The 21,733-nt window shown below is 43.9% G+C and overlaps 1 protein-coding gene across 1 annotated transcript in view; it reads right to left on the bottom strand.

Moving 5' to 3' along the window:
* DNAH7 (dynein axonemal heavy chain 7) overlaps positions 1-21,733 on the bottom strand; it is an 880,767-nt gene that overhangs the window by 623,568 nt on the left and 235,466 nt on the right. Inside the window, exon 20 of the mRNA XM_075317837.1 lies at positions 528-726. Within this exon, the coding sequence (XP_075173952.1) occupies positions 528-726 (199 nt within the window). The remainder of the gene's footprint in view (positions 1-527; positions 727-21,733) is intronic.

The following is a 21,733-nucleotide window of genomic DNA, read 5'->3' as shown; positions in this document are numbered from 1 at the left end:
TGTGAAAATGCCAAAAGTCACACATTTTTGTGCAATTTAAAGTTGCACCGAGGTTTTGCAACTTTTCAAAGAAATTGGGCAAAATTGTTTTGATCAATCATGGCCAATGTGCTGCAAAACATCTGGGGTAAAGAATATGCTGGAAAACTAGAGAGGAATGTTGTACTGTACAACAGCCTTGATGATGTGCCTGGGGGCATAACATGCCTTAAAACAAACAGGGGTTGTAGTGCTTCAAATGATGCACATGTGTTGTTACATTCGAAAAGAGTCAAAGATGTCAGTGTGGAAATCTAGAAAGTAAATTAATAGCTAGAAGGAATCTCCATAACAGTTTTATCATGGTGGAGAAGGCATAAACAGCGGCCAACTACAACAAGAAAATACATCACCTGATTCATTGCATTCGGAGGTTGAGTTTAAACTTTGCCCATAACTGATTCTGGTTATGGTGACCATGTTCTGGAACCACTAAAAAGGACCAGACATGCATGATCATGGTAGAGTCAGGTCTTAATAATAGATACCTTATGAACAGACTGAATCATTGCAGACTCGAGCTCCACAAGCCACTTTTCAACTTGGCCTCTGGCTTTTGATGTTGAAATTGTGTTGACTAGTTGTACCACTTCTCCTTCACTACTGTTCATATGTGTGATATCTAAAATATCTGTAAATTCTACTTTTGCTATTCCTTCAAAGCACTTCTTTAGATGGGGTTGTACTCTGGAACAATGTAAATACACACAATATGTAAAATTAATATGTACAAAATAATAACTTATAAATACATAGTACAATATCTGGATGTTTGAGTAGCACTTTAATAATGTCAATCATTACAAACATTTTATGTTATTTTAAGTAATTAATATCACTGCTCACATGACAAGCTCCAGATCAAAATTAAGAGCTGACTGCTTCACAGCCAAGTTCCTGCTATTACCGTGGCTGCAGGTAAGCACAATTTATCATTTACAGAAAAAATATATATTATTTTAATCCGTTTTTTTCAAACATTTTGGTGTCGTTTTTTACTTTTGCATCTAGCCACATAAAAGAAGCCATAAAACAATCAATGTTTGACACTGGTCATGAGAGCAAAAGCAATAATAAGCTTTGTTGGATGCAGGTGCAGGATGAGCAGAGTCATCTTGTTCTAATTAGATGGTGGGTAGCTCTATTGCGCTACTAGAAGTCTACAAACGGCATCTCCTTCTTCCATAAAATCTCCTCAGCACTGGCAGGGCTAAAAAGCAGCAAGTTCAATGGCACATTTACAGGGCGGAAAGTGAATGGGCCATGTAAGGGATAATCAGGGTGTAGGGGTATGTAAAAAGCTAGGATGCAACAGAAAAATGTTGTACAGTTCACTGACAACCAATGCTGTGGTGTCAGAGTTAGATTTGAGTCGAAGATAGTAGCAATGTACCAATTGTACCTTTATTATATATATCAGAATAATGTGAGAGAGAATGTTTTAAGGCATTTTTATTACTTGGTACCATTGTCCTTAAATTGTATAACTTCGGTCAAACATTTTGGATATCCTTCCACAAGCTTCTCACAAAAGTTGGTAGGAAATTTGGCCCATTCCTCCTTACAGAACTGGTGTAACTGAGCCATGTTTGTAGGTCACCTTGCTCACACCTGCCTTTTCAGCTTTGCCCATAAATTTTCAATAGGACTGAGATCAGGGCTTTAAGATGGCCACTCCAAAACATTGACTTTGTTATCCTTAAAGGGTTATTCCCATCTCCACCATTCTATCCTAATATGTAGTAAGGGTACTAATAATAATATTAGCAAATGCCTCCCATTAGAAATGTAGTATAGTTCTTCTGATTCACTATGTCGTTCACCTTACGTGCAGAGCATTGCAGGACCTTAGGTATCCATGGTTACATCCACACATATAGTGAGTTAGTTAGATAGTTGCTAGTGGTCGTAACCATGGATACATAAGGTCCTGCAATGCTGTGCACATGAGGTAAGCGACAGAGTAATTCAGAAGAACTATAATACATTTCTAATTAAAAGTATTTGCTAATATTATTATTATTACACCTACTACATATTGGGATAGGATTTTGTAGATGAGAATACTGCTTTAAGCCACTTTGCAACCAGTTTGGCAGTATGCTTCAGGCATTATCCATTTGAAAGACCAATTTCCGCCCAAGCTTTAAGTTTCTGGCTGATGTCTTGACATGTTGGTTCACTATTGCCACTTCTTTCCTCATAATGCCATCTATTTTGTGAAGTGCACCAATCCCTCCTGCAGCAAATCAACCCCACAACATGATGCTGCCACTCCCGTGTTTCACAGTTGGGATGGTGTTCTTAGGCTTCAAAGCTTCTCCATTTTTCCTCCAAATTTAACGATGGTTATTATGGCCAAAAAGTTCAATTTTAACTTCGTCAGACCACCGGACATGTCTCCAACAATTAAGGTATTTGTTCCTGTGTGCATTTGCAAATATTAATCTGCGTTTTTCATGTTTTTTGGAATACTGGCTTCTTCCTGGCAGTGGCCTTTCAGCCCATGATGATAAAGTACTCGTTTCACTGTGGATAATGACACAATCTTATCAGCTTCTAACAGCATCTTCACAAGGTCTTTTGCTTTTGTTTTTGAATTGATATGCACCTGTCTGACCAAAGCACGTTCATCTCTGGTACACAAAAGCCATTTCGTTCCTGAGCGGTATGATGGCTAGACATTCCCATCTTGTATGTACTTGTGTATAATTGTTTACATAGATGAATGAGGCACCTTCATGTATCTGGAAATTTCACCCAAGGATGAACCAGAGTTGTGCAAGTCCACAATTCTCTTCCCGAGATCTTGGCTGATTTCTTATGACTTTCCAATGATGTTAAAGAAGCAGTGTGTTTCAGGTGTGCATTAAAATAAATCTACACGTGTGTAATTAACTCAGATGTTACTAATAAACCTATCAGGAGCTTCCAAAGGCATGACATTATCATATGGGCTGTCCCATATTGTTTTAAGGCATCGTACTCTTAGGCGGGCTTTACAGTTGCGACATCGCTAGCAATTGCTAGCGATGTCCAGCACGATAGCACCTGCCCCCGTAGCACATGCGCTATGTGGTGATTGCTGCCGTAGCAAACATTATCACAATGGCAGCTTCACACGCACATAGCTGCTCGGCGACGTCGCTGTGACTGCCGAACAATCCCTCCTTCAAGGGGGAGGTGCATTCGGCGTCACAGCGACGTCACCGCGACGTCACTAATCGGACGACCAATAGAAGCGGAGGGGCGGAGATGAGCGGGACATAACATCCCGCCCACCTTCTCCCTTCTGCATTGCTGTCGGGACGCAAGTAAGGAGATGTTTGTCGCTCCTGCGGGTTTACACACAGCGATGTGTAGAGCTGCAGGAACGACAAACAACATCGTACCTGCGGTCGAACCGACATGGAAATGAATGACGTTACACAGATCAACAATATTGTACACTACTGTGCTCGTTCATCGTCGCACCTAGGATTTACATGTTGCGATGTCGCTACCGGAGCCGGATGTGCGTCACTAACGACATGACCCCGATGATATATCGGTAGTGATGTCGCAACGTGTAAAGCCCCCCTTAGTATATGTAAACTGACTTTGCAGAAAGTAATCAAAATGGCCTAAAACATTCTCTCTCTCATTATTCTGGAATTTGGCAAATATAATTTTGGTAACCATAATTGACATAAAAAGGTTTATTCTGATTTCATGTCAAATAGTGATAAGAATATGCAGATGTGTCTTTTTATATACAGTGGGAAAAAAAAGTATTTAGTCAGCCATCAATTGTGCAAATTCTCCCACTTAAACAGATGAGAGAGACCTATAATTGACATCAAAGCTAGACAACAACTCTGAGAGACAAAATGAGAAAACAAATCCAGAAAATAACCTTGTCTGATTTTGCAAGATTTTATTTGCAAATTATGGTGGAAAATAAGTAATTGGTCAATAACAAAAGTTCATCTTGATATTTTGTTATATATCCTTTGTTGGCAATGAGAGAGTTCAAATGTTTTCTGTAAGTCTTCACAAGGTTGGCACACACTGTTGGTGGTATGTTGGCCCATTCCTCCATGCAGATCTCCTCTAGAGCAGTGATGTTTTTGGCCTGTCGCTGTTCTACTATACTATTCTGGATAATCTAAATGCTCTCTAGCAAACTTCAGACGGGCCCGGACATGTACTGGCTTAAGCAGGGGGACATGTCTGTCACTGCAAGATCTAAGTCCCTGGCGGTGTAGTGTGTTACTGATAGTAGCCTTTGTTACGATGGTCCCAACTCTGTGCAGGTCATTCATTAGGTCCTCCTTTGGGGTTCTGGGATTTTTGCTCACCGTTTTTGTGATCATTTTGACCCCATGGGGTGAGATCTTATGTGGAGCTAGAGATCGAGGGAGATTATCAGTGGTCTTGTATGTCTTCCATTTTCTTATTATCGCTCCCACAGTTGATTTCATCACCCCAAGCTGCTTGCCTATTGCAGATTCGGTCTTCCCAGCCTGGTGCAGGGCTACAATTTTGTTTCTGGTGTCCTTCAACATCTCTTTGGTCTTCACCATAGTGGATTTTGGAGTGTGACTGTTTAAGGTTGTGGACAGGTGTCTTTTATACTGATAACAAGTTCAAACAGGTGCCACTACTACAGGTAATGAGTGGAGGACAGAGGAGCCTCTTAAAGAAGAAGTTACAGGTCTGTGAGAGCCAGAAATCTTGCATGTTTTTAGGTGACTAAATATTTATTTTCCACCATAATTTGCAAATAAAATCTTTCCAACTGAAACAAGGTGATTTTCTGGATTTGTTTTCTCATTTTGTCTCTCATAGTTGTAGTCTACCTAATGTCAATTACAGGCTTCTCTCATATTTTTAAGTAGGAGAACTTGCACAATTGATGGCTGACTAAATACTTTTTTTGTAAACTTCTGGCTTCAACTGTATATATATATATATATATATATATATATAATATATACAGTACAGACCAAAGGTTTGGACACACCTTCTCATCTCTAGAACAACTGATAAGAGGAGACTTTGTGCAGCAGACCTTCATGGTAAAATAGATGCTAGGAAACCACTGCTAAGGACAGGCAACAAGCAGAAGAGACTTGTTAGGGCTAAAGAACACAAGGAATGGACATTAGACCAGTGGAAATCTGTGCTTTGGTCTGATGAGTCCAAATTTGAGATCTTTGGATCTTTGGATCCAACCACCATGTTTTTATGCGATGCAGAAAAGGTGAACAGATGGACTCTACATGCCTGGTTCCCACCGTGAAACATGAAGGAGGAGGTGTGACGGTGTGGGGGTGCTTTGCTGGTGACACTGTTAGGGATTTATTCAAAATTGAAGGCATACTGAACCAGAATGGCTATCACAGCATCTTGCAGCGGCATGCTATTCCATCCAGTTTGCGTTTAGTTGGACCATCATTTATTTTTCAACAGGACAATGACCCCAAACATACCTCCAGGCTGTGTAAGGGCTATTTAACTAAGAAGTTAAGAAGGAGAGAGATGGGATGTTATGCCAGATGACCTTCACAGTCACCAGACCTGAACCCAATCGAGATGGTTTGGGGTGAGCTGGACCGCAGAGTGAAGGCAAAAGGGCCAACAAGTGCTAAGCATCTCTGGGAACTCCTTCAAGACTGTTGTAAGACCATTTCCGGTGACTACCTCTTGAAGCTCATCAAGAGAATGCCAAGAGTGTGCAAAGCAGTAATCAAAGCAAAAGGTGGCAACTTTGAAGAACCTAAAATATAAGACATATTTTCAGTTGTTTCACACTTTTTTGTTAAGTATTTCATTCCACATGTGTTAATTCATAGTTTTGATGCATTCAATGTGAATCTACAATTTTCAGAGTCATGAAAATAAAGAAAACTCTTTGAAAGAGAAGGTGTGTCCAAACTTTTGTTTTGTACTGTATATATATTTATTATCTGCTGCTAATATTGTATAATTGTTGTCAGTACTTTTTTTTACTTTCATAGGAATTTAGAAATCCAAGGTATTCAATTTAGAAAAGAAAATTAGTTTCCACCTCTCCTGGCATATTCAGCTGTTCCAAAGCCCTTAAGGGGGCTTTACACGGTAGCGATATCGCTAGCAATGTGTAGCGATAGCGAGCGTGTAAGTACCTGCCCCCGTCGCGCATGCGATTGTTTGTGATCGCTGCCGTAGCGAACATTATCGCTACGGCAGCGTCACACATACTTACCTGGTCGGCGGCGTCACTGTGACTGCCGAACAATCCCTCCTTCAAGGGGGAGGGACGTTCGGCATCACAGCGACGTCACCGCAACGTCACTAAGCGGCCGGCCAATCAAAGCGGAGGGGCGGAGATGAGAAGGATGTAACATCCTGCCCACCTCCTTCCTTCCGCATTGGGGCCGGCGGCAGGTAACGAGACGTTCCTCGCTCCTGCGGTGTCACACACAGCGATGTGTGCTGCCGCATGAGCGATGAACCACCTGGATAAACAACCCTTACCGATTTTTGAGTTTGGGACGACCTCTCCATGGTGAACGATTTTCACCATTTTTGAGGTCGCTTAAGGTCGCTGGTCAGTGTTACACGCTGCGATATCGTTAATGACGCTGGATGTGCGTCACTAACAACTTGACCCCGACGACAAACCATTAACGATATCGTAGCGTGTAAAGCCCCCTTTAGTTTAAAATGTCGAATCTGTCATTCTTGGGACATAGTATTTCAAGTGAGCATGTAGTGAAATTCTTCTTCTAAAGGCCAGAGGTGGAAGTTCTCTAATGCACAAACCTGCAGTCATCTCAGAACTGCTGGAAGACCAGGAGATAGCATTAAAGAGGCTGACCACTTTATTCTCATGTTGTTTTCAACACATTTATTAAAATATGGATAAAGTGGCCAACCCCCTTAAGGCAATCGCTAAATATACAGCTGTGCTTTTTAAACTAAGGAGGATCTGACTGAACAATTTATAGATTTATTCAAATCATTACATACATAATAGAGTTTTACTTGTTAAATTAAAGGAATTCAGAAAAAATAATATTTTCTCAGGAATAGTATTACAATACATGTGTTTTCTCTTGATTAGTTACATGATGGCAAGATAAAGCCTGATGAGCTGGATTCAGGGCTCGGGTCAGAGTGGAAATTTTGGATATCCTTCTGGCTGATAACACCCCCAGGGTAAAGGATGGCTAGAATGATTACACCAATGGTATGGTGTGTTGGTTGTTATAGTAAGTGCCAGCAAGAGAAGTTTGAGAGGTTACCTTAATGGCGATAACATAGCACTGGGGTATCAAGACACAAAAAGTGTCATTTGACATCTAACTTCACAGTAACATTGCAAAATTACAATTAGATTTTCAAAATTGTGTGCAGAATTTAAAGTTAGGACACTTCATTAGGGAACATAGCTTCCAAACCCTGTATTACCCCAGTGTAAATGGTTGCCTTTTCCTGTGTAGATTTATGAGCCATACAATATAAGCGGAGTACAGATTTTGGCTGTGGTGGGGGGGCACCCTAGGTACGAATTCGCTCCTGAGTCTCGTACTGCAATCATGTGATATGTTTCACAACTCTGGGAAAAAGCATGTTGCAGAAGGAGGAGGCACTTATCCCACAATGGTAGGAACAATGCAGGAACAGTGGAGCGCTATGGGGAAAACATGCGAGCACTGTATCTAGCCGAGAAGAGAACCTTTCTCCTTTTAATGCTACTTCTTTCAGGCGATAGCTCTCTTAATCCCGGTCCACCCCATGCCAACTTTACCCCGTCCTCCACCTCTCATAGAAACCCTACTAACCTCATTAACATTAGTTGTACATGTGGCGCCCTGGACAAGCCAGGACGTCACAGGTACTACAACAACACACCCCACACCCCGGCTAAGCACATCTAGGTCAAACAAAAATCCTTGATGCCTCTCTCCAGGGGCTGATGTCCACACCAGGGGGTGGAGCCAGGCAGTTTGCCCCACCCACCGAGGAGTTCACAGTCCTGGAGGCGGGAAAAGGAAGGAGTTGGAGTGAGGAGTTGAGAGTTTGAGGAGTGAAGTGGTAGTGGAGCAGACTGACAGTGTCCGGGTGCGTGGCCCGGGCACATACAGCAAGGTTGGCAGACGGTGGTGACCGTCTGCAGGAGGGGCTAATTGACGTGAACCGTAAGGATCGGGGACGGGCGGTGGCCCGCCGGTACCGGATCGGGGAGCGAAGAGAAGCCAGCACCATTCGGCAGGCCCTACGGACCCCGACCAGGCTAGGAGTTGCCGTAAAACCGGTCAAATCCGTTAGCGAAGGGAACCTCCGGGGTTTCCCAGCAGTCAAGACCCGATTGAAGGCAACAGCTCAAACCGTGAAGGGAAATACAGTCACCACCAAGGCTACAGTTCCCAGGGCCAGAGCCTGTGGGCAAAAGGGGCTCCCTCAGCCTGCATCCAAGCTGGGGAGCGGGTTACCGGTGGGAAGCCACCGGAACCGAGAACATCACACAGGTGCAGGGAAAGGCAGTCACCGCCAACCTACCGGGAGAAGAACCACCGCAGCCATCTGTGGGACCCGTCCATCCAGCCGTTTGTTTTACCGGAGACTTTGCATTCATCATTGGCTGAGTGAGTACCACTGTGCCGTGCGGCACCGCGCTGCCCCCGTGACCCTGCACCCCACAAGGCCCCGTAACCCGCCTGCCATTCCTCCCTCACCGGGCCCCGGGACAACCAACCCCCCTACCCACGGAGGGGAAAAACAACATCCAAGCTGCTCCCTGTCATCGCTCCCGGGATCCCCGTCCAGAGCAGCGGTGGTGTCACAACTAGAGATGAGCGAACCGGCCGTGGTTCGGCTCGATTTCGGTTCGTCGAACGAAGGTCCCGTTCGAGTTCGGTTCGGCGAGCGTTCGACGAACCACTCGAACCGCATAGGAAACAATGGCAGGCAATCACAAACACATAAAAACAGCTAGAAAACACCCTCAAAGGTGTCCAAAAGGTGACAAACAACTCACAACACAACACAAACACATGGGAAAGTGACAAGGAAACAAAGGAGCTGGACAAGGAAAAAGAGGAGGAGACACAGATATGAGTATATGCAAGGGAACGTCGATGCCATTACTGTGCAACTTGAGCCCTGCTCATTTTAGGCTTCCAATCTGGATAAATTGCCTGAGCTCACCACTAGAGATGAGCGAACCGGTCCTGGTTCGGCTCGAGGCCGGTTCGCCGAACGGGGGTCCCGTTCGAGTTCGGTTCGTCGAACGTTCGACGAACCGAACTCGAACGTATAGGCTATAATGGGAGGCAATCACAAACACATAAAAATGCATTATAAATGTACTCAAACAGTTAATAAACATTGCCATAACACTTACCGGTCCTCGCGATCCCTTCTGCACTCTGTCTCCTGCCGCTATTCCATCCGATGATCGCTGAATCCTCCCGGTGACCTGCACTGCCAGCAGAGAAGCAGGACCTATCGTGATGTCAAAATAGCCATGTGACCAGTCACGTGGCTATTATCTCATTGGCTACAGACTGGTCACATGACTATGACACGTCATGTAGGACCTGCGAGTGCATCTCTCCGGTACACGGTGCACATATGTGTATCGCCGTGTACCGGCGACATGCTCTAGCACACGGTCGACTCCCCGTTCCGTTAGGGACCGGCTGACACAGCCGGTCATTAACGGAGATCACCGTTGCCATAGCAACGCAGTTAGCGGTGACGTCACCGCTAACCGCGGCTCCGGGAGCACCGTTGCTATGGTAACGCGTCTGTCAGCGTTACCGCTAGCAGCCAGCAGTGATCACTCACGGAGTGAAGGCTGCACGCTGCTTCCCGATTGTAGTTAGCATTGTAGTTAGGATGGAGGTTCCCCAGCCCCAAGTGATGCCCCTCACTACAATCGTCACTACTACTACACTAGAAAGAAAGAAGACAGAAGAGCAGGATCGTGGAGGGCTGACAGGGGTAATAAAGATGGAGTCTCTAATGTGTCTGTGTATTTCTTTCTATTAAAGTATTTTTTCTCTGTGTGGTGTCTTTTTTTAACCCTTTATTGGAGATTCTTAATGGCCGGGTCAAACGTGCCTGACATTAAGAATCTCTGGCTTAATACTGGCTGGTAAAACAAAGCCAGTATTAACTCATGATTATCCAACAAGCCACCCGGCTCCAGGGCTGTTGGAAGAGTTGGATACAGCGCCAGATGATGGCGCTTCTATGAGAGCGCCATTTTCTGGGACGGCTGCGGACTGAAATCCGCAGCAGAGGCGCCCACAAACCTCGGGCTAACCTGTGCTGCGGATTCCAATCCCCAGCTGCCTAGTTGTACCCGGCTGGACACAAAAATAGGGCGAAGCCCACGTCATTTGTTTTTTAATTATTTCATGAAATAAGTGAAATAATTAAAAAAAACGGGCTTCCCTATATTTTTGGTTCCCAGCCGGGTACAAATAGGCAACTGGGGGTTGGAGGCAGCCCGTGGCTGCCAGCTGTACCTGGCTAGCATACAAAAATATGGCGAAGCCCACGTCATTTTTTTGGTGGGCAAAAAACTTCTGCATACAGTCCTGGATGGAGTATGCTGAGCCTTGTAGTTCTGCAGCTGCTGTCTGCTCTTCTCCATACAGACAGACAGCAGCTGCAGAACTACAAGGCTCAGCATACTCCATCCAGGACTGTATGCAGAAGTTTTTTGCCCCCTGAAAAAATTATGTGGCTTCGCCATATTTTTGTATGCTAGCCAGGTACAGCAGGCAGGTACGGCTGCCCCCAACCCCCAGTTGCCTATTTGTACCCGGCTGGGAACCAAAAATAAAGGGAAGCCCTTTTTTTATTATTTCATGAATTTCATGAAATAATTAGAAAACAAATGACGTAGGCTTTGCCCCATTTTTGTGTCCAGCCAGGTACAACTAGGCAGCTGGGATTGGAATCCGCACCACCGGTTGGCCTGAGCTTTCTGGGCCCCACTGCTGCGAATTGCAGTCTGCAGCCACCTCAGAAAATGGCATTTTCATAGAAGCGCCATCTTCTGGCGCTGTATCCAACTCTTCCAGCACCTGCCTGCTATACCTGGCTAGCATACAAAAATATGGCGAAGCTCACGTCCTTTTTTTGTAGCTTTTTGGCAAAAAAAAAAAAAAATGCTTCCCTGGATTTTCCATTGCCAGTGAAGGTAACACCAAGCAGTGGGGGTTAGCAGCCAGTAGCTGCTTGGATTACCCTTAGCTAGCAATACAAAAAATGCAGTGGGAGCTAACATATATTTTTTTTAATTATTTATTTAAATAACTAAAAATAAAATGGGCTTCCCTGTATTTTGATTGCTGGACATCACAGTGCTGTAAAAATAAATCTTTAAAAAAATGACGTAGCGCTCCGCGGTATTTTTGATTCTCAGCGCAGATAAAGCAGACAGCTATGGGTTGCCACCCCCATCTGCCTGCCGTTACCTTGGTTGGCAATCAAAATACAGGGAAGCCCATTAATTTTTTCTATTTAAAAAATAGTTAAAAAAAAAAAAATTACGTTGGGTCCCCCCATTTTTGATAGCCAGCTAGGGTAAAGCAGACGGCTGTAGCCTGAAAACCACAGCTGGCAGCTTTACCGTGGTTGGGGATCCAATGTGGAGGTCCCCTCAGGCTCTTTTTTATAATTATTTTATAAATATTAATAATTACACAATAAAAGTAGGGGACCCCCCAAATTGGATCACCAGCCAAGGTAAAGCGGACAGCTGTGGTCTGGTATTCTCAGGGTGGGAAGGTCCATAGTTATTGGGCCTTCACAGCCTAAAAATAGCAGGCCGCAGGCACCCCAGACGTGGCGCATCCACTAGATGCGCCAATCCTGGCGCTTCACCCCAGCTCATCCCGTGCCCTGGTGCAGTGGCAAACGGGGTAATAAATCGGGTTGATACTAGCTGTAAAGTCACCTGAGATCAAGCCCAGCAGTTTGTGATGTCATGGCGTCTATTAGATACCCAACATCATAAACTGTCAGTACTAACAAAAACAAAAAATCGACAAAAGAAATTTATTTGAAAAAACAGTCCCCAAAACATTTCCTCTTTCACCAATTTATTGTAAGAAAAAAAATAAAGGGGTCCCACGACGACTCTGGACCGTCTAGAATATGGGGGGGAGACACTCAGGGAACGTATCCCCCATTTTCTAGGAGTGCGGACCCTTCATGTGAGGAGTGTGGGTGCAATGAATCTGCACTCACTCTCCCCGGGTCCACAGCAGCAGAGTCCATGTCGTAATGGTTGCTACCAAAGCTGCAATGCCCTGCTCATGAGGTAAGGGCATGCCTAATCAGGAGAACTACTGTAGAGGAAGCTCTGCTCACTGGTATATAGGTGCTCAGAGGTAATAATAGATAAAATTAGTGAGTAACCTCGGCACTCTATATCTCCCAGACTAAGTCAGTAAGTCACAACGGATAGTAATGCAAAATCACTCTTTATTGGTCCGTATTAAGAAAATTTTTTTTTCATAAGCATATATGTTTTTGTCCAAAACAAGTTACAAATGACGTTTCGGCCTGAGCCTTCGTCAGATTGGACTTATCTGCATGTAATCATGAAAAATGATAATAATCAGTATCACATAAGAGTGAGAGAACAATAACATAAACTCGAACAATGTAGAGGTACAATTGGGATGCAGCAAAAAAATTGCAACACAGCAAGAAATGAAACACATGATACAAATGTCATAATACAGTACAAGGACAATATAGTAATGACAAATATGGGGTCAGAGTAGACTTAGACAGCTCTGGTACGAAAGAGATGTCAATCATAAAGTAACATGTGCAGTAGGTGTAGAGCTACACTATGCATGGCAGAGCTAATGGGTAGACCGACCATAGAAAAAGTAGAGAAAAAGTGGAGAAAAAGTGGAGAATAAGTGGAACATAAGAGGAGAAAAAGTGGAGAAAAAGTGGAGAAAAAAGTGGAGAAAAAGTGGAGAAAAAGTGGAGAAAAAGTGGAGAAAAAGTGGAGATTAAGAGGAGAAAAAGTGGAGAAAAAAGTGGAGAAAAAGTGGAGAAAAAGTGGAGCATAAGTGGAGAAAAAGTGGAGAAAAAGTGGAGAAAAAGTGGAGCATAAGAGGAGAAAAAGTGGAGAAAAAAGTGGAGAAAAAGTGGAGAAAAAGTGGAGCATAAGAGGAGAAAAAGTGGAGAAAAAGTGGAGAAAAAGTGGAGCATAAGAGGAGAAAAAGTGGAGAAAAAGTGGAGAAAAAGTGGAGCATAAGAGGAGAAAAAGTGGAGATTAAGAGGAGAAAAAGTGCAGAAAAAGTGGAGCATAAGAGGAGAAAAAGTGGAGAAAAAGTGGAGAAAAAGTGGAGAAAAAGTGGAGCATAAGAGGAGAAAAAGTGGAGATTAAGAGGAGAAAAAGTGGAGAAAAAGTGGAGAAAAAGTGGAGAAAAAGTGGAGCATAAGAGGAGAAAAAGTGGAGAAAAAAGTGGAGAAAAAGTGGAGAAAAAGTGGAGAAAAAGTGGAGATTAAGAGGAGAAAAAGTGGAGCATAAGAGGAGAAAAAGTGGAGAAAAAAGTGGAGAAAAAGTGGAGAAAGTGGAGAAAAAAATGGAGAAAAAGTGGAGAAAAAGTGGAGAAAAAGTGGAGAATAAGAGGAGAAAAAGTGGAGAAAAAGTGGAGAAAAAGTGGAGAATAAGAGGAGAAAAAGTGGAGAATAAGTGGAGAAAAAAATGGAGAAAAAGTGGAGAAAAAGTGGAGAAAAAGTGGAGCATAAGAGGAGAAAAAGTGGAGAAAAAGTGGAGAAAAAGTGGAGAAAAAGTGGAGCATAAGAGGAGAAAAAGTGGAGAAAAAAGTGGAGAAAAAGTGGAGAAAAAGTGGAGCATAAGAGGAGAAAAAGTGGAGAAAAAGTGGAGAAAAAGTGGAGGATAAGAGGAGAAAAAGTGGAGAAAAAGTGGAGAAAAAGTGGAGAAAAAGTGGAGAAAAAGTGGAGCATAAGAGGAGAAAAAGTGGAGAAAAAGTGGAGAAAAAAGTGGAGAAAAAGTGGAGAAAAAGTGGAGATTAAGAGGAGAAAAAGTGGAGAAAAAGTGGAGAAAAAGTGGAGCATAAGAGGAGAAAAAGTGGAGAAAAAAGTGGAGAAAACGTGGAGAAAAAGTGGAGAAAAAGTGGAGAAAAAGTGGAGCATAAGAGGAGAAAAAGTGGAGAAAAAAGTGGAGAAAAGTGGAGAAAAAGTGGAGAAAAAGTGGAGAAAAAGTGGAGATTAAGAGGAGAAAAAGTGGAGAAAAAGTGGAGCATAAGAGGAGAAAAAGTGGAGAAAAAAGTGGAGAAAACGTGGAGAAAACGTGGAGAAAAAGTGGAGAAAAAGTGGAGAAAAAGTGGAGAAAAAGTGGAGCATAAGAGGAGAAAAAGTGGAGAAAAAAGTGGAGAAAACGTGGAGAAAAAGTGGAGAAAAAGTGGAGAAAAAGTGGAGCATAAGAGGAGAAAAAGTGGAGATTAAGAGGAGAAAAAGTGGAGAAAAAGTGGAGAAAAAGTGGAGAAAAAGTGGAGAAAAAGTGGAGCATAAGAGGAGAAAAAGTGGAGAAAAAAGTGGAGAAAAAGTGGAGAAAAAGTGGAGAAAAAGTGGAGATTAAGAGGAGAAAAAGTGGAGCATAAGAGGAGAAAAAGTGGAGAAAAAAGTGGAGAAAAAGTGGAGAAAGTGGAGAAAAAAATGGAGAAAAAGTGGAGAAAAAGTGGAGAATAAGAGGAGAAAAAGTGGAGAAAAAGTGGAGAAAAAGTGGAGAATAAGAGGAGAAAAAGTGGAGAATAAGTAGAGAAAAAAATGGAGAAAAAGTGGAGAAAAAGTGGAGAAAAAGTGGAGCATAAGAGGAGAAAAAGTGGAGAAAAAGTGGAGAAAAAGTGGAGAAAAAGTGGAGCATAAGAGGAGAAAAAGTGGAGAAAAAAGTGGAGAAAAAGTGGAGAAAAAGTGGAGCATAAGAGGAGAAAAAGTGGAGAAAAAGTGGAGAAAGTGGAGAAAAAAATGGAGAAAAAGTGGAGAAAAAGTGGAGAAAAAGTGGAGAATAAGAGGAGAAAAAGTGGAGAAAAAGTGGAGAAAAAGTGGAGAATAAGAGGCGAAAAAGTGGAGAATAAGTGGAGAAAAAAATGGAGAAAAAGTGGAGAAAAAGTGGAGAAAAAGTGGAGCATAAGAGGAGAAAAAGTGGAGAAAAAGTGGAGAAAAAGTGGAGAAAAAGTGGAGCATAAGAGGAGAAAAAGTGGAGAAAAAAGTGGAGAAAAAGTGGAGAAAAAGTGGAGCATAAGAGGAGAAAAAGTGGAGAAAAAGTGGAGAAAAAGTGGAGCATAAGAGGAGAAAAAGTGGAGAAAAAGTGGAGAAAAAGTGGAGAAAAAGTGGAGCATAAGAGGAGAAAAAGTGGAGAAAAAAGTGGAGAAAAAGTGGAGAAAAAGTGGAGAAAAAGTGGAGAAAAAGTGGAGAAAAAGTGGAGATTAAGAGGAGAAAAAGTGGAGAAAAAGTGGAGCATAAGAGGAGAAAAAGTGGAGAAAAAAGTGGAGAAAACGTGGAGAAAACGTGGAGAAAAAGTGGAGAAAAAGTGGAGCATAAGAGGAGAAAAAGTGGAGAAAAAAGTGGAGAAAAAGTGGAGAAAAAGTGGAGAAAAAGTGGAGAAAAAGTGGAGAAAAAGTGGAGATTAAGAGGAGAAAAAGTGGAGAAAATGTGGAGCATAAGAGGAGAAAAAGTGGAGAAAAAAGTGGAGAAAACGTGGAGAAAACGTGGAGAAAAAGTGGAGAAAAAGTGGAGAAAAAGTGGAGAAAAAGTGGAGCATAAGAGGAGAAAAAGTGGAGAAAAAAGTGGAGAAAACGTGGAGAAAAAGTGGAGAAAAAGTGGAGAAAAAGTGGAGCATAAGAGGAGAAAAAGTGGAGATTAAGAGGAGAAAAAGTGGAGAAAAAGTGGAGAAAAAGTGGAGAAAAAGTGGAGCATAAGAGGAGAAAAAGTGGAGAAAAAAGTGGAGAAAAAGTGGAGAAAAAGTGGAGAAAAAGTGGAGATTAAGAGGAGAAAAAGTGGAGCATAAGAGGAGAAAAAGTGGAGAAAAAAGTGGAGAAAGTGGAGAAAAAAATGGAGAAAAAGTGGAGAAAAAGTGGAGAAAAAGTGGAGAATAAGAGGAGAAAAAGTGGAGAAAAAGTGGAGAAAAAGTGGAGAATAAGAGGAGAAAAAGTGGAGAATAAGTGGAGAAAAAAATGGAGAAAAAGTGGAGAAAAAGTGGAGAAAAAGTGGAGCATAAGAGGAGAAAAAGTGGAGAAAAAGTGGAGAAAAAGTGGAGAAAAAGTGGAGCATAAGAGGAGAAAAAGTGGAGAAAAAAGTGGAGAAAAAGTGGAGAAAAAGTGGAGCATAAGAGGAGAAAAAGTGGAGAAAAAGTGGAGAAAAAGTGGAGCATAAGAGGAGAAAAAGTGGAGAAAAAGTGGAGAAAAAGTGGAGAAAAAGTGGAGCATAAGAGGAGAAAAAGTGGAGAAAAAGTGGAGAAAAAAGTGGAGAAAAAGTGGAGAAAAAGTGGAGAAAAAGTGGAGAAAAAGTGGAGAAAAAGTGGAGATTAAGAGGAGAAAAAGTGGAGAAAAAGTGGAGAAAAAGTGGAGCATAAGAGGAGAAAAAGTGGAGAAAAAAGTGGAGAAAACGTGGAGAAAACGTGGAGAAAAAGTGGAGAAAAAGTGGAGAAAAAGTGGAGAAAAAGTGGAGAAAAAGTGGAGCATAAGAGGAGAAAAAGTGGAGAAAAAAGTGGAGAAAACGTGGAGAAAAAGTGGAGAAAAAGTGGAGAAAAAGTGGAGCATAAGAGGAGAAAAAGTGGAGATTAAGAGGAGAAAAAGTGGAGAAAAAGTGGAGAAAAAGTGGAGAAAAAGTGGAGAAAAAGTGGAGAAAAAGTGGAGCATAAGAGGAGAAAAAGTGGAGAAAAAAGTGGAGAAAAAGTGGAGAAAAAGTGGAGAAAAAGTGGAGATTAAGAGGAGAAAAAGTGGAGCATAAGAGGAGAAAAAGTGGAGAAAAAAGTGGGGAAAAAGTGGAGAAAGTGGAGAAAAAAATGGAGAAAAAGTGGAGAAAAAGTGGAGAAAAAGTGGAGAATAAGAGGAGAAAAAGTGGAGAAAAAGTGGAGAAAAAGTGGAGAATAAGAGGAGAAAAAGTGGAGAATAAGTGGAGAAAAAAATGGAGAAAAAGTGGAGAAAAAGTGGAGAGAAAGTGGAGAAAAAAATGGAGAAAAAGTGGAACACCCTTTGGTACCTTTCATGTGGCACTAAGGGGTGCTTAGCTTTGTATTTAGCCAAAAAAATGAAAAAAAAATGACATAGGGTTCCCCCTAGTTTTGTAGCCAGCTAGGGTAAAGCAGACGGCTGCAGCCTGCAGACCACAGCTGGCAACCTCACCTTGGCTGGTAATCCAAAACTGAGGGCACCCCACGCTGTTATTTTAAATTAAATAAATAATTAAAAAAAAAAACACGTAGGGGTCCCCCAAAATTGGATCACCAGCCAAGGTAAAGCAGACAGCTGGGGCCTGATATTCTCAGACTAGGGAGGTCCATGGTTATTGGAATCTCCCCAGCCTAAAAATAGCAGGCCGCAGCCGCCCCAGAAGTGGCGCATCCATTAGATGCGCCAATCCTGGTGCTTCGCCCCAGCTCATCCCGCGCCCTGGTGCGGTGGCAAACGGGGTAATATTTGGGGTTAATACCAGATGTGTAATGTCACCTGGCATCAAGCCCTGGGGTTGGTGAGGTCAGGCGTCTATCAGATACCCGACATCACCAACCCAGTCAGTAATAAAAAAAAAATACACGACAAACACATTTTTATTTGAAAAAACACTCCCCAAAACATTCCCTCTTTAACCAATTTATTAGATTGAAAAACAAATCCAGGTCTGGTGTAATCCAAGGGGTTGCCATGACGATGCACACTGTCCCAGTCAATGAAGAGCAGGATGTTCCCCATTGGCTGGGAGAGCAGTGCAGTGACCTGAGCTAACATCAATGGGTCAGCCCAGGTCACTGCAGGGGATGACAAGTGCTGCTGTCAGCGAGGTACATTACCTGCACTGATCTCCAGCACACTGACTGCCCCTGTCACTGAGGTCAATGACCGGCGCCTTCACATCAAGTATTGCGAGAGGTCCGTGACGTCACCGCCAGTGTCAGTCTCGGGTCGGAAGCGATAGGTGATGTGACAAGCGGCGGCCATGGAGGACAGTGACAGCGCTGAGGTCGGGATGGCGGGACTTCATCACCGCAGGTAAGCCGAGCGAGCGGTCGGGCGGGCGGGGGGGTGGGGGGGTGGGGGGGGTGGGTGGATGTGTGTGTGTGTGTGTGTTTGTGTATGTGTATGTATGTGTACATGCCGCGGGCAGGAGGGGGTGGAGCGAGCTGAGCGGGAAAGTGTGGGCTTCCTGCACGTAACTAAGATAAACATCGGGTTACTAACCAAAGCGCTTTGCTTGGATACCCGATGTTTATCTTGGTTACCAGCTTGTGGCAGGCTTCCAGCGATGGCTCCTGCTCACTGTAGCTGTAAAAAGCACTGCTTTTTGCTGCTAGAACCGTTCTCGAACGTATCTAGAACTATCGAGCTTTTAGCAAAAAGCTCGAGTTCTAGTTCGATCTCGAACAGCCCAAAAATCACTCGAGCCTAGAACTGGAGAACCACGAACCACGAACCGCGCTCAACTCTACTCACCACGTACGCCTTGGGGATCTTGTTGTGTCCCACAGCCAACGTTTTCTCGGAACGTGTCCTCAGTGCTGCAGGGGGTGTGCTGACAGCTAAGCACACGCATCTGTCCACTGACAATGTGGACAGACTAACGTTCACCAAGATGAACAAGTCATGGCTCTCAGAGGACTTTTCTTCCCCTGGCTCAGCCAGGGGAGGCGAAAGGCACGCGTATTTTTGAGAGTGCTTCATGCAAAGGATCTTTTTCATCTTGAAAATGGGGTCAAATGATGCCAGTCAAGTGGGGTGTGTGTGGCCCAATTAGTGGAAACAAGGGAGACTGTGGTTGGAGTCCCCTCGCTTTTGAAAAAAGAACCAAGATGAACAAGTCATGGCTCTCAGAGGACTTTTCTTCCCCTGGGTCATCCAGGGGAGGTGAAAGGCACGCGTATTTTTGAGAGTGCTTCATGCAAAGGATCTTTTTCATCTTGAAAATGGGGGTCAACTGATGCCAGTCAAGTGGGGTGTGTGTGGCCCAATTAGTGGAAACGAGGGAGACTGTGGTTGGAGTCCCCTCGCTTTTGAAAAAAGAACCAAGATGAACAAGTCATGGCTCTCAGAGGACTTTTCTTCCCCTGGGTCATCCAGGGGAGGTGAAAGGCACGCGTATTTTTGAGAGTGCTTCATGCAAAGCATCTTTTTCATCTTGAAAATGGGGGTCAACTGATGCCAGTCAAGTGGGGTGTGTGTAACCAATTAGTGGAAACGAGGGAGACTGTGGTTGGAGTCCCCTTGCTGTGTTTTACATGCTTTTAGAAGGGCATGACATGGCTTAGAGCTTGACTTTCAGCATCTGCAAACTGTTGGCTACCAAAATGCTTCCTTTCCAACCTTTTTAACCGAGGATTTTCGAGACCTTATGTCCATCGCAGTGCCCCAAGAGCCGATGCCCAGGCGCCACTCCTTCTCCAACAAAGGCGTGCACGTGCTACACCAGCATGTCGCACCAAACATCACCACTTCTTTGAGAAACTGTGTGACAGGGTGCATTTCACCACAGATACTTGGCCCAGTAAGCATGGACAGGGGCGTTACATGTCGCTGACTGGGCAATGGGTTACTATGGGGAGAGATGGAGAAGGGTCTGCTGTACAAGTCTTGCTGTCCCCACGAGTTGTATCAATCCTTCCTCTGTATGTAGAAGTTAATACACTGCTTCTGCCTCCTCAACCTCGTGTGGGTCCTTCACTTCGTCCCAAACCATGTGTGGTCAGGGCACCCTTCCTTGTAACTGCGCACATGGAAAACCACACACCTCCTTACTATGCTGGCAGCAGAGCTCAATGCCATCATGCGGTCAAATGTTTACTTTGAAATGTATGGGAAATGTGAGTCACACCGCTGAGAAGTTGTGGACGGTTAGCTCTGGAGACCAAGTTTCATCAATGGTTGTCTCCACTCAACCAGCAGTCAGGGAAGGCCGGGTGTGACAATGATGCAAACATGGGTGCGGCCCTTCGCCGTGACAATGTGACACACGTGCCTTGTGTGGCTCACGTGTTGAATCTAATTCTCCAGCAATTTTTAAAACACCATCCCGGCCTACATGGCCTTGTGCAGCGGGTACGCTCGCTATGTGCTCACTTCCATCGTTCGCACACAGCAGCTCAACAACTTTCGTCGCTCCAGAAGTCTTTAGGTCTGGTGGCTAAACGCCTGAAATGCGATGTGCCGACACGCAGGAATTTGAATCTGCACATGTTGCAGCGTTTGTGGCAGCACCGCCGAACCCTGCTGCAATACGTTATGACATATAGCCTGGCCTAACTTGATCCAGAGGTGGTGCAGATCACGCTGCTGGAGTGGTGTCAGATCAAGGACCTATGCACCCTTCTACACAGTTTACAAATGTCGACGAAGATGTTTAGCACTGGCAATGCCATTCTCAGCGTGACATTTCTGGTCATCTACATGATGGAGCACACTGTAAGCATTATTCGGAGTCAGGTGTTGGGACAAGAGGAAGGGGAGAAAGTACAGGAGGAGTCATATGCGGAAGGGATAAAAAGATCTACGAGGTCCAGATGGTCAGGCGGCAGTCATGGTGGGGGAGAGGGATTAACAAGGGCGCATAGTATCAGCAAAAAGTGTTGAGGAAGGTGCAGGAGCCCATGAAGAAATGGAGGACGAACTGGCAATGGGCATGGAAGACTCAGTAGATGAGTGAGAGCTTGCTCACATTTCGGTTGTGCGAGGTTGGGGGGAGAGGGCAGAGGAAGGAGGCACGATTCTCACCTCCCTGCCACCAACACACCAAGGACTTGGTCCTCCTGAATGCACAAGACACATGAGCGCCTTCTTGCTGCACTACCTACAACATGACCCTCGGATTGTACGAACTCGAAGTAATGCTAACTACTGGGTTGCCACACTGTTAGATCCCTGGTACAAGACAAAATTTGGCGAAATAATTCCTGCCATAGAAAGGGCGCACGTATACAGGAGTATCTGCAGAAGGTGGTACGGATTCTTAGATCTGCTTTTCCAGTAAACACCACTGCTGCACAGAGTGAATCTCAACGCTTTGTCATGGATAGGAGGAAATGGTCTTTTACTTGTCCACATCTGAGGGACCGAGGGCTGGCTGCTGTGCTGAGATGGCATTGAGTACGGTGTCCCTGCAGAGTTGCACTTTTGGTCATATACAAAATGAGTTGAAAAAGGACAGATGCTGGTGGAAAGGGAAACAGGTGTGTTGGAAAGGGGAAAAAAGTTTTTGTCCATGGGTTTGGTGCTTAAGCAAAAGTAACATTTGCTGAAGAAACACCATCTGTTACGGTGGGACTGGCAGATTTGGATAAGGTGGTATATACTATGTTACCGCTATATAACGAAAATTAATAAGAAAAGAAAGAGAAAGGTATATATCCCCATCAGCAGTCAGTGTCCACCGTGCTCCCAGATGGAAAAGGAGAGGTTGGCAACTGAAAGGTTAGGTGGAGGATACAGAGCTGTGTGGCTATGAAACTAAT

The sequence above is a fragment of the Anomaloglossus baeobatrachus genome, chromosome 7, assembly GCF_048569485.1.
Source record: "Anomaloglossus baeobatrachus isolate aAnoBae1 chromosome 7, aAnoBae1.hap1, whole genome shotgun sequence".
Classification (NCBI taxonomy): Eukaryota; Metazoa; Chordata; class Amphibia; order Anura; family Aromobatidae; genus Anomaloglossus; species Anomaloglossus baeobatrachus.
Note: the sequence above shows the minus strand (reverse complement) of the source record. Positions and strands in the feature narration are given on the sequence as shown.